Raw genomic sequence first — 13,184 nt, 5'->3', positions numbered from 1 at the left:
AAGCTGCAGTGCTTCATATACAACCTTGCCCTTGCTTTAATTACAGCCTTTCTTCAAATGTTAACTTAATAACTTATGTTAAACTATTTCACAAGAGACTTATTCTTGTTTTTTGAAATTTTGTATTTTTTTTAATAGGACGACTGTGGTGTTACAATTGTCATGGTCGAGGGAGAAAATTATTCTCAGCTAGAAGTTAAAAATTCAAAGCAATCAAAACAGAGTCCAGCTGCCAACAAAGACAATACTTCAAGGACAATGTATGTATTATTGCTGTTGTAGATTAAATGTTCACATTTATTCTTAGAGATACTTAATCAGCTTTGTTTTGTACATTTTACTCAAATCTGTGAACTTATTTTTTTGTGTTATTGTACATAATTAAAGGAATAATGCTTCTTCTCAGGTGTTCGCAGGATTCTATCATCACCTTACTTCCAACTGGTGCAGAGGCAGTCATGTGTGTGAGAGGAATTGAAAACACTAACCAGTTTACTGGAACACTTTTGGCAGAAACATGTGTAGATATATATAAAAAACTTTTTGAAGATTTGGGTTATGCAGAAGGTTCATATGATGGTGGTTTCAAGTAAGTTTGTTTTCTATTATGAGGACTTCAAATAAATGTTTCCTTCATAGAGATGAGCTTTATGTAGAATTAAAATTTTGAGGAACTCTTGCTTCTCTATTGCATCTCCTGTTCTGATATGATACATATGCATGGATGTCCTGGTTTCCTTCTTTTGAGCTATGTAATGCTGATGTGTATCAGTTTCCAGTTCTCTGGCAGTTTGTGACTGAAAATATGAAACTGTCACAAGTAAGTATTTTGTATACGTAAAATAACAAAAACTTCCTAAGTTTAGCCAGCTACTGACCTAGCCTTAGAAAGTCCTCGGGGAATTTTCTGTTAGTTCTTTATATTTAGCTGTATTGCATTAAACTGTTGTAACATTAGTCTGGTTAAAAGCTGGATGGCTTCTTCAGGACACTTCTGTTTCAACACCAAGAAATACAAATATATCTGTGTGAAAAATGAGTGATAGAATTCATCTTATCTGGTGGTTTCTGTGGAAGTGCAGCTTTTTTCCTTGTATAGAGAACCTGTAATTATATAATTCTTTTCCTTCAGTTGCCATCTACCCATCAAACTTGAACATTCACATTCCACCTCAGATTTTACAATTAAATCCTAAGTTTATGCATATCCCTTCAGCTTCATACATTCATTTTGCGAAGACTTATGTCTCTGCAACTGTTGGCTATCCTTTTGAGTAATAAATATTTATGTAGCTGTAGCAAAACTTTGTAAACAGTCTTCTTGTTATGCCTGGCTATGACTCAGCATCTCCTCCATATGTTGAGTAGCAATCAGTCCTCATAATATTGTCATTAATTAGGATGTTATAGATGTAAGTTACATAATATGCATTAACCAACACTGGTTGCCACATTGTGATGTATATCCTTTTACACACTTGAATTATCATACTTACAGTGAAGATACAACCTAGTCTTCTTTTATTACCGAAAAGCGACTGGTTTCTGCAGGCAGTAGATCGCTTCACTCCATTTTGGCCATTTCCTGAGATACCCCTTTATCTTGGCACCTCAGAATTCATCCTTTCCATATTGATAAGTAATTTCACACATGTAGAATGAAACCATTTTATATTAACATACCTCAGTTAAGTCGCTTCTGTTTCACAAAGCCACATCAGTGTAGGTTGTTACACATTATTTGTAAGCATAACATTTATCTTAGATTTATTGAATTGCTGACAAACTTCAGTTCTCAGCCTGTGTGTTGTGAAACATTTTATTATTTCTTTCGTGGTTTGCTACAAGAATTCAGTAGAAAGGTGACTATCGTTCATCCAACTATTTTGGCCAAATGCCTGTAGCAGTTGCAAGCAAACCTATATGACATCTATCAGCTTATCTATTTGCCACTGTGTGGAGTCATAAACACATGCACTGATAGGATGGCAATGAGACTCAATTTTTAATATGCAAACAAGTTGTAATTTGAAGTAACTGGTTATTTATATAAATCGACAAATGACGTATGATAAGAGGTATTCACAGATAAGAAATGACAACAAAGATTAGAATGAATGAAATGTACTGGACAATTCGGAAAGAAAACTTATTGAAAATGGTGACCAGAAAATGATTTACTGAAGTGGTCAAATCAGGCTGTAAGAGCTGAAGAATAAAACTCTTATTTAATTTGCTTTCCATTTAATATTGTGTATGTTCTCTCTCTGTGGTAATCGGCATTAAATTTTTTAGGATGACCAATGTATTCTAATTCCAGCCTCCCTTACTCACTCAGACTTGTTCTCCACCAACTTTTATTTTGATATAAGGTTCTGCTTGTGTTGCCTTCAGAACCTTTGAGCCTTTTCTCTGTCCTTCTGTGCCAATAGAGAAAATATTGCTGCCCTTCATGGAATCCTATCCCACTTGCTCATTAAGTACTGTCCAATCTACAGAATCAACTCTAGTGACATTAAAATAAATTCGATATTGGGGTGCAACCTGTTGTACAGAGGCCTACCTGTATATAGATCCAGTCAGTCCCTATTAAGCAACAGTGCAGTTCTACATATTACCATGACTCAATAATCCCTGAAATGTTTCCACAAGACATCTTTATTCTGTAATAAAAAATTATAATGCCCTATTATCCAGATCAAAACCCTACTGTTGCAATACTAAAAAGTCCACCTGAAAAACTATTTAAAATTTTGGCCTCCTACTCTGTTTTAGAACGTTACTACGAACCAGAATCACTCAACTAGTAGTAAAGAGCCATTCACAGATTCAGTAACTTGCCTGGATGACCTACTTGACTTGGCTTTCCTCCAGAGAGTTATTTCCACATGCTTTACAGTACTCTCGACCTAAGCATATCTTCAACTTAGCGTTTTAAAACATGAATCCCACAAAAAATTCTTTTCAAAGTCCTCACCTTCATACACCCCACTTCAGATATACTGGACTGGTAAAATATCTGCTTCAGTTCACCTACTCTGTACAGTGTAAAAAACTTCTTTGTCACTCACTTTACTTACCAGGAAAAAACACAAAGCCAATATCATACATTGCCTCCCACAGCACAGGTGCAGAACAGCATCATATGGCCTTGTTGAGTACTCTTGATGCGTCCCACACACAGTCGGCTACTTATCTAGTTTCCTCTGATGTGTAGTGCACACCTGGCCTATTTAGGGGGGATGCTGAAACTCCCAAACCTATGGCACAAAGCCGCAGCCCAGTTTGTCACAAAAACTTCATTCAACTAAGAACCAGGGAAACATGATTTAGCTTGTTAGTCTACTTCTTCCAGTTGTACAGTCATTTGTCATCTGCCCTATATTGACCTGTAACTCTTCCATCCTAAGTGCTTCTCAGTTTCATTCAAAGTGAATTTTATGTCTTCCTTACATTTGGCAGGATGGCTTTATTGTCTGTAAACCTTTGTTGGTATTTGACAACTTTGCATTACTCTTACAAAATTTTATTACATTTTTTTTAGATAGCTGCTATGGCAGTGTGATAAGTTGAAATCTTGTCTTTCCCTGTTCTTTGTTCTTGATTTTATGTTGTTCCCTCTTGAATTTTGTAGATATTACAGATTACACTTCTCTCTGTTCTTCATCCAGAATTTCAAAACTCTTTCCTAATCTGACAATTATCTTAGTTCTCAAATACCATGACTGTGTGCTGGATTTTCTTTATTCATCCTTCTGTTGTTAATGTGGGATCGGAGTTGTTTCTGGTACCTCTCTATTTTCTGATGCCAAAATCTTTGTCTTGTAGCACCTTGTCAGTATTTCCTTAATTTCTTTAGGATGTTACTGTTGACATAATTTCAGAAGCTTCAAGGGACATTAATTGGGTGAATGGTGAGTCTCACATTTTTCTGCACTTCCCATTATGGTACTGCGTTGTTGTTGATGCTGATAATGTGAAATTGTATTGATACATCTCTTGTTTGTAAAATTTGGGTACCAGACCAAATGACACTATGCCCTATACCTGCCAATGGTTTTTAATAGTCCTGAATGCATGCTATATAATCCTGCTTGGTTGTTTGAGCTTAAATCATTGGTTGTTCTGTCATGCTCTGGCTGCAATACTGATCACAATTTCTTCCATATCTGTATCTTGCCTGTCTTCTGGCACAATGTATGCAAGCTATCCTTCACGCAGACTCTCACAGTCTATTTGTCCTTTCTTTTGCACTTAACATACAAGTTGAAGATGAGACTATTCTGTTGTTTTTGTGCTCTGTTTTATATATATATATATATATATATATATATATATATATATATATATATATATATATATATTAGAAAATAAGAAAACAGAGCACAAAAACAACAGAATAGTCTTATCTTCAACTTGTATGTTAAGTGCAATATATCATTAATTTGATATATATATGACACAAACATACACACAAAATTCTAGCTTTCGCAACAAACGGTTGCTTCATCAGGAAAGAGGGAAGGAGAGGGAAAGACGAGAGGAAGTGGGTTTTAAGGGAGAGGGTAAGGAGTCATTCCCATCCCGGGAGCGGAAAGACTTACCTTAGGGGGAAAAAAGGACGGGTATACACTCGCGCGCACACACACACATATCCATCCACACATATACAGACACAAGCAGACGTATATATGTGTGTGTGTGTGTGTGTGTGTGTGTGTGTGTGTGTGTGTGTGTGTGTGTGTGTGTGTGTGCGCGTGTGCGTGTGCGCGCGCGCGAGCGCGAGCGCGAGTCATACCCGTCCTTTTTTCCCCCCTAAGGTAAGTCTTTCCGCTCCCGGGATTGGAATGACTCCTTACCCTCTCCCTTAAAACCCACATCCTTTCGTCTTTCCCTCTCCTTCCCTCTTTCCTGACGAAGCAACCGTTTGTTGCGAAAGCTAGAATTTTGTGTGTATGTTTGTGTTTGTTTGTGTGTCTATCGACCTGCCAGCGCTTTCGTTTGGTAAGTCACATCATCTGACTGTTAATAGTATCATGTTCTGGTAGCCAAGAACAAGAACTTTATTACTCCTGAGGTAAAGCTATGTAAAGATTGTCCTGATGTAATGGTTTCTCACAACACGATAACAGTTCTTGTATGTACAAGTAGAGGATTTCTGCATTTAACATTTGACGATGCTGCTATGGCTGCAGTACATTAGGACTTCGCTTTTAAGAAACAGATCTGATGATGGTCATTAAAGACCGAAACCAGTAATCTGTTAAACAAAAAAGATTGTGACCATAGACGTAAATTAAAGGAAACTTACAAGCAGAGGACACTGTCAATCATTGTAAAGAAGCATTGTCATAGGCAGAGTCAGTATATGTGGTGCAGGCAATGCCTCTGGTTTTATCGGCAAGTGCTGCACTCTGATGATTAGAGTGATGGCACTTTCGATGTAGAGTCAAGACGGGCAGTGGGATTTGCACTGGCTGGTGATCTGCTGTTCAGTGTCCTATAAAGGCTACCTGGCAGAGGAATACAGGGAAGTTGTGTAATGTCACATGGTTTGCAGACGTGAGCTAGTGCTTGCTATATCTGGTCGATGTGACATCACCAATACTGCAGCGGCTGTTGAGGTAGCATGGCCTGTGGCTGCGTCGCAGGTCGTTTGATAGGACTAAAATCCGAAACCCTCTATTTTGTGGCATATGGCTGGATCGTAAGGGACCAGCCATATCCCGCATTCTCCTTTCCTTTGGAGGAGGTGACTGAGCCATCTCGCTGTATAGATGGGGCTGCGGCAGAGACGACAGTTGAAGTTACAATAATATTCACATGATTAGGGAAAAATTGTTTGTATTGTATTAGTACACAATTAATTTTTGATTGTGAACTGTGTCCTTACACTGACACACATTGCATCAAAATTGATCAACTCACACTGTGACACATTACTTCAAAATAGTCGCAGTTGCAGCATGTGTGTTCCTCTGCTGTGCCAGAAAATGTTGTGTACAGTATATTTCCCAAGTATGTGAAAGTGTTTGCAATAACTAGGTCCAACTTTCCACACATCTATATTTGTTCTTTCCACTACTCAAAATGTTTCAGCTTATTTCCCGTGAGATTGCCAGGGGCTTTTCTGTCTACTGTTACAGCCAACCATGGAGTTAAAAACACGTGTGTAATAAATTGTTCATCAAAATGCTTTTTTGGGATCTTGTCATACTATAAGTGCACAGAGAAGAATGAATCCCACTCTAATAAACCGTACCTTAAGAGTTAAAAGGGCATAAGTCTGATTTCTGCAATTTCGACTTAAGACATTAGTTGTAATGCCCCCCACACTGCTTGATTTGCAGGAGAAGTTTGACAGAGTGGTTTGAGCCTCTTTTTGGCAGTGGTAAAAGGGCACAAATGAAGCAGTGTGTTGGTATTATAAATATAGGGTTAAGTCAAAATTGGGGTGCTAGACTTAATGCTTCTTCACCTTTTAGATTTGGGAGTAGGTCCTTAATAACATGAGGAGTCATGTTTTATTTAATTTCTGCTACCTGAATTTTGGGTCTTGGCTTGTTCACTTCTTATGCTACATTCGCTCCCATACTAAATATTGGCATTGCAACATTTAAAAAAAATTCACACGCATGTCCTTTTTCCATATACTTCTAAATTTGTTCAGACTGTCATCCAGATGTATATCACTGTCATATGAAATATAACACCATAAATATTGGAAAAGTATTTTACTTGTTCTGTTATTTTGTTGTAACTTATTTTGTTGTCTTCGGTAACGATTTGTTCTGGGTGGTCACTTTTCATTGAATGGCATTGTGTTAATTTCATTGCAGAAATTTCCGGATTGTGCTGTTGCTGTCTTGTTTCTAATGTAAACTGTGTGTTACATTTTGTTTTCACTATTCTATGTAGATCATTACCATTGAACATTGCATTTAGTGAAATACTTTCCCTATACAAATGCGTAAGTATGTCTTTGATCTTCGTAAACATCCCATCCATGTATATAGGGTGCCACACAGCTTTTAAGGTAAAAATTTTATGGCTTGTAGAGGATCCTTAACCGAGTCTGTGAAAGATCTCTGATGTGTCTCCTTTCTTAAAAACAGATAATATTTGCTTGGCACTGTTCCTAATGGACTTTGATTCTTCAGTCATATGTTGCAAAAGTTTAAAATAGTTACGGATGAAATGACACTGTTGATTACTGTATATAACAATGTTTGCTGACAATGTAAATTTTGTTTTCTGTATTTGAAACAATATTTCTGTGATCTTTGATGTGGTTTTCTTATTGCAGGTTGTGGTTGGTTTTTGACTTTTCCTGTAAGCATCCCAAACCTTACAGAGTATAAATTATATTTTTTCTACATTTTATTACATTTTCTTCTTTTCCAAGTTTGTTATTTAGTCCTAGTGCTTCTATTTCCGCTGCTTCATGTATGTTCCTCTACATCTCCACTTACATCTGTTTCTTCTGTCTTGATGGTCATCTTATATTGGTAAGGATTTATAATGCATTGATCATCTAAGAGGTGTACTTCAAAGAACTTGTCAGTTTTCACGAGCTGTTTGCGTATTTTCCCACATGCTGCTGAAATCTTAATAGTGAACATTACTAAATAATGGTCCATCATACATCACATCCTCTTTCTTTGTTGACTGTGAAGAAATTTTCTTGTGTGTGATTGATTATGTAATCATTTATCTTCACCATTTCGTGGCACATGTGAACTACTTAACTTTTATTTTAAAAAAGGTGTTGATTTTGTTAGTAGGTTAAATACTTTAAATCGCCTCCGTCTTAATATCTGCAATTGTATGTTTTGTTATTCCGAACCACGTAAATTGTCACATGGTCCACTCTTATGTTCATATTCTCTGCTAGTTGAGTTGCCAGTGTTGCCCAGATATGCATTTGTTTCAGTTCTAACAATTGAAACTCCAGTTTGGCATATCAACAGTGTAAAGCTCCCAGGGGCTCAGCATTCATTTGCTGGGTACGGGCTTGGCAAACCCGGGGTTCCTGAGCTGGGGACTGGTAAGCGCCGCCCGTCCCCCGTCACCGTAACCTCTGAGCATACTTCAGCGACCACCGTGCGGCGTGGCGGTGGAACGTTGTGTGTCTCAGGGAATGGGGATCTTGGCTTGACCGCCCGGATCGCGAGGATGGAATAAACCTCTATAAAAAAAACCTCAATCTCAAGGTGTGCTGCGCGCTGATGAGATGCATGGCTGTTGAGGTGGAACAGTCGATAGCGGGCAACCTCTGGGGAACCTGCTGCACCTCAGTTGTATAAGGCTTACCTAGGCACGCGGCGCTTTGTCTAGGTGGACTTCTAGTTCCCTAGCTACTCATGGGACCGCGATGGATCCTTCGAAATCCTCTTTTCTTCCTCCCAGCGGAAAAGGTGGGCTGCTGGAAGGTTCTAACACCCAGTCTCTTAAGAGGGCCCGTGCAGTCAGTCCCCCTGACTCCGGCGCTTCTTTAACAAGTCCAGTCTTAGGTAACAGAATGCATTCTGGTAATCTGAATGTGTTTCTCATTGTGAAACGGAAGGAGGGTAGTTTTGAGAAGGTTTCGCCCTTCTATATACAAAAGGGATTGGAGGGAATCTGTGGCTCCTTAAAATCGGTGAAGCGCTTACGTAATGGGACCTTGCTAGTGGAAACTTCCACTTCCCAGCAAGCAACTAACCTCCAATCTGCTAAATGCCTTGGAGAGTATGCCATAGACACTGAACTGCACAGCACCTTGAACTACAGCAGAGGTATTGTGACATGCCGGGATCAAGTTGATATTCCCAAGGAAGAACTGCAACGTGAGTGGGCTCCAGAAGGTATCGTTGATGTCCAACACATCATGAAGAGGTTGATGGCACTCTTGTCAAATCCGACTCCTTTATTCTAACCTTCAGTAGCACAAAACTTCCTGAACATGTTAAAGCTGGCTTCCTTCGCCTTAGTGTGAGGCCTTATTTCTCGGCCCCAATGCGCTGTTTCAAATGCCAGCGTTTTGGACATACCACCCTCGGCTGTAAAGGCGAAGCGACTTGTGGAAACTGTGGTCAGGCTGCTCATGAAGGAGTTGGTTGCTCGTCTCCGGCTAAATGTGTTAATTGCTCTGGGAACCACCCTGTTTGGAGTCGGGACTGCCGCATATTTTTAGAGGAATGCAAGGTCCAGGAAATAAAAACGACCAAGCGTATCCCCTATGGTGAGGCCAAGATGATTTATAAGTTGATGCAACCTCCCACATTTGCTACATCTTTTGCATCCCTGGTACAGAAGCCTACTCCAAAAGTCGATGCCTCGACGCAGACTGAGGTGGTGAGTGTTGGCACTAACACCTGCAGCTGTCAGTGCACTTGCACCGCAGCCGGTGTTTCAGAGCCAGTAGCCCCTACTCAAACGGCAGACAAGGGTACAGTGGCGAACTTGGTCCAGCCCCTCGCGCCTCCAACAGCTGAGGTTGTCCCCAAGCCCAGTGCGCCAATTACCACTCCCACATCAGCTCCCTCAAAGTCCACCAAACCACAGAAAGCTACTGTACAGCAGCAACAGCGGGTCAAATCCCGTGGTAAACCATCTGACCATGCGGATGTTGTTTTACGCGAGGCTTCATCTGATTCTTCCCCAGAGTTGATGGAATACGATGTATGTGTGGGGCACTCATCTCGTCCCACGCCTGCCCCTCCACCTGCTGCGGTCTCCCCGCCCCGTCGGAGAGACAGGATGAAGGTACTACCCCCCAACATAGATGGCTCCCATACTCCAGTGGAACTTGCAAGGGTTCAGGACGCATGTGGAGGAACTTCGTCTACTTTCTCAGGGTAGACCACTGTGTCTCTGTCTCCAGGAGACGTATTTCCATCCAACATACTCCCCTGAGATACGAGGCTATACACTCCACAAAAAGGACGACCTGCGTGGAGAGAGAGCTAGAGGAGGCGTAGGTATTTTCGTCAGGACGGACTACCTCTCCTCGCCTCTCTCACTTACGACGACTCTACAGGCCGTCGCTGTGTCCGTGCACGTGCGTCATCCATTGACTGTATGTTCACTTTACTTGCCCCCACACGATGCTCTTGATGAAGCGGCCCTTACCGACCTTCTTACACAGCTCCCCCAGCCATTCATTATTTGTGGTGATTTTAATGCCCACAATGTGCTTTGGGGCTCTGCAATTACCTGCCCCAGGGGTAGAGCAATTGAGAGGCTTCTCCTGTCATCCTGTGCCTACTTGCTGAATGGAGGACAGAGTACTCATTTCTGCATGGCGACTGGGTCGTTCTCTGCCATTGATCTCTCGCTTTGCTCTCCAGCTCTTGCTGCCAGTGCTCACTGGGAAGTGGTCGCTGACTTTCACGGCAGTGATCATTTCCCAATCTGGATTCACCTGCCAGATGGCGTGGGCCCCGAAAGGCGACCACCACGATGGGTGCTCAGTGGAGCTGACTGGACACTTTATAGCCAGTTGGCCCAATTCGAACACTGTACGAATGTTGAGATGTGGGTGGATCATATTACCAACACGGTCCACCACGCCGCTGCAGCATCCATTCCACAGTCCACAGGCCACCGGAAAAGGCCACCTTTGCCTTGGTGGAGTGCCGACTGCTGCTCTGCAATCAGGACCAGGCGTGCGGCTCTGCGTCGGTTCAAGTGTCGGCCGACTGCTGAGAATCTTGCAGCCTTTCGGGTGGCGAGGGCAAGATGTCACCGCATTATTCGTGAGAGCAAGAAGAGGTCATGGCAAACGTTCCTGAACACCATTAATCGTTCCACCAAAAGTACCATTGTGTGGGAGACCATCCGGAAAATTTCTGGCAGAGGGAGGTGCCCCATAGCTGCTGTAATGTCTAACGGCACTCTCCACATGGATCCGCGAGACATTGCCCAGACTATGGCAGCGTATTTTGCCACAGTTACTGCAACAACCAGTCAGGATCCAGGTTTCCAGCGCCATAGAGCGGTTGCTGAGAGATGTAGTCTGAACTTCCAGTCCACTTCTCATGAAGTTTACAACTGCCCATTCTCTATGTGCGAGCTGGATTCTGCATTGTCTGGAGCTCGTGACACATCCCCTGGTCACGACAGGATCCATTACAGTGTGCTATGGCACCTCACAATGCGCAACAGAGAACTCCTCCTCGCACTTTTTAATGACATTTGGGCGTCGGGTAACTTTCCTGACGCGTGGCGTGAGGCAGTTTTACTCCCTTTTTTAAAACCTGGGAAAGACCGCACGAGCCCAAGTAGCTACCGTAGTATTGCCCTCACTAGTTGCATAGGGAAGACCTTGGAGCGGATGGTCAACTGCCGCCTTGTTTGGATGTTAGAATCCCGGCAACTCCTTAGTCGCTTTCAGTGTGGGTTCAGGAGGTTCCGTTCCACCTTCGATAACCTTGCCCTACTGGAGGCGGCTATACAACAAGCTTTCCTCCGCCGTCATCACCTTCTAGGTGTATTTTTCGACATCGAGAAGGCCTACGATACCACTTGGAGGTGTCTCATCCTGGCGCAGCTTCACGAATGGGGTTTTCGTGGTTGTCTTCCTCTTGTTATTCAGTCTTTCCTCTTGCCACGATATTTTAGATACCAAATTGGTGACGTCTTGTCTGATCGCTTTGAGCAGGAGAATGGTGTCCCTCAGGGTAGCGTTTTAAGTGTGTTTGCCATCGCTATTAATAGCATTACGTCCATAGTGAAAACTCCTGTCCAGTGTTCTTTGTTTGTGGATGATTTCTCTTTGTTCTGCTCTTCTTCAAGCCTTGCAACGACAACTCGTCAGTTGCAACTTACGATTAGGCGTTTGGATGACTGGGCGCAGAAGAGTGGATTAAAGTTTTCCACCGAAAAGTCTGTATGTGTTCTTTTTAACCATTCTCGTTCGATTTTAACCTTTCCTGAGTTGCGCTTGAGGGACACTATTCTTACTTTTCAAGACACGGTGAGATTTCTGGGGCTCATTTTTGACTCGAGGCTCACGTGGTTACCTCATCTTAAAGACCTGAAACGGCGGTCGCTTCAGGCTTTAAGTATTTTAAAATATCTTAGCCACAGTACATGGGGAGCTGACAGGACGTGTCTGCTCCAGTTTTACAGGGCGTTTGTGTGATCTCGGCTCGATTATGGGGTGCACGGTGTATGGGTCTGCGAGGCCTTCGTAATTAAAGATTTTGGACGTTGTCCACCATGAAGGGCTTCGGTTGGCCACTGGGACATTCCAAACTAGCCCCATACCAAGCCTCTGTGCAGAGGCAGGTGAACCGCCACTTCATATGCGGTGACGGCTACTTACGGTACGCCAGGCGTATAAAACTTTGTCCACACCCTACACACCTGCATACCATACCATTGCTCAGCCTCCTCTGGCACGGTTATTTCATAACCGGCAACGTGCGACGCAGCCCTATGGGATTCGCGCACAGGATTGCCTCGCTGCGATGTCTGTGGCTGGTCTTCGTGTTTTACGTCGCGGTTGGAGCAGATCTCCACCTTGGCTCCTCCGGTGTCCCAAACTTATTTTAGATTTGACTCGTTTTAAGAAGGATGGCACGCCAGATTTTACATTCCAGTCGCTGTTTTTTAACATTTTAGATGTGCATCACGGTTTTACTGTCGTTTACACTGATGGTTCCAAACAGGAGAATTTCCTTGGCTGTTCTGTGGTGTTCCCTGATCATGTTACCCGGATTCGCCTCCCTGCTGAATATACCATTTTCGCAGCGGAGCTCCATGCGATCCTGAAGGCACTGGAGCAGATGCATCGTGTTCGGGGCGATCGATTTCTTCTCTGCTCCGATTCTCTTAGTGCCTTCCAATCACTGCAGAACCTATACCCGACTGAGGAGATGGTCCAGCTGATACATGACCAACTGTACTTGCTCCAACAGCGGGGTAAAGAGGTATCCTTCTGCTGGGTGCCTGGTCATGTCGGCATATGGGGCAATGAACAGGCTGATCGGGCTGCCAAGGAGGCCTGCAGAGAGCAGGATGTGGTCCAGTGTCCTATCCCCTTGCAGTCAGTCATCGCTGCACTCCACAGGAAGTGCATGGAGTTGTGGGAGGACAAATGGCTGACGGTGACGGCCAATAAACTGCGGTCGGTAAAGTCAACCACCCGGCCGTGGCGTTCCTCCTGCCGGTTGCTCAGGCGGGAAGAGGTGGCCCTC

General features: G+C 42.8%; 1 protein-coding gene across 2 annotated transcripts in view; it reads left to right on the top strand.

Annotated features, from left to right (window-relative positions):
* LOC126480719 (uncharacterized) overlaps positions 1-13,184 on the top strand; it is a 218,478-nt gene that overhangs the window by 144,723 nt on the left and 60,571 nt on the right. For both annotated transcript variants that reach the window (XM_050103974.1, XM_050103975.1), the window contains exons 14-15: positions 139-260; positions 407-589. In XM_050103974.1, coding sequence (XP_049959931.1) covers positions 139-260; positions 407-589 — 305 coding nt within the window. The remainder of the gene's footprint in view (positions 1-138; positions 261-406; positions 590-13,184) is intronic.

The sequence above is a fragment of the Schistocerca serialis genome, chromosome 5 (genome assembly GCF_023864345.2).
Source record: "Schistocerca serialis cubense isolate TAMUIC-IGC-003099 chromosome 5, iqSchSeri2.2, whole genome shotgun sequence".
Classification (NCBI taxonomy): domain Eukaryota; kingdom Metazoa; phylum Arthropoda; class Insecta; order Orthoptera; family Acrididae; genus Schistocerca; species Schistocerca serialis.
The sequence above is the reverse complement of the archived record's forward strand: the minus strand, read 5'-3'. Positions and strand labels throughout refer to the sequence as shown.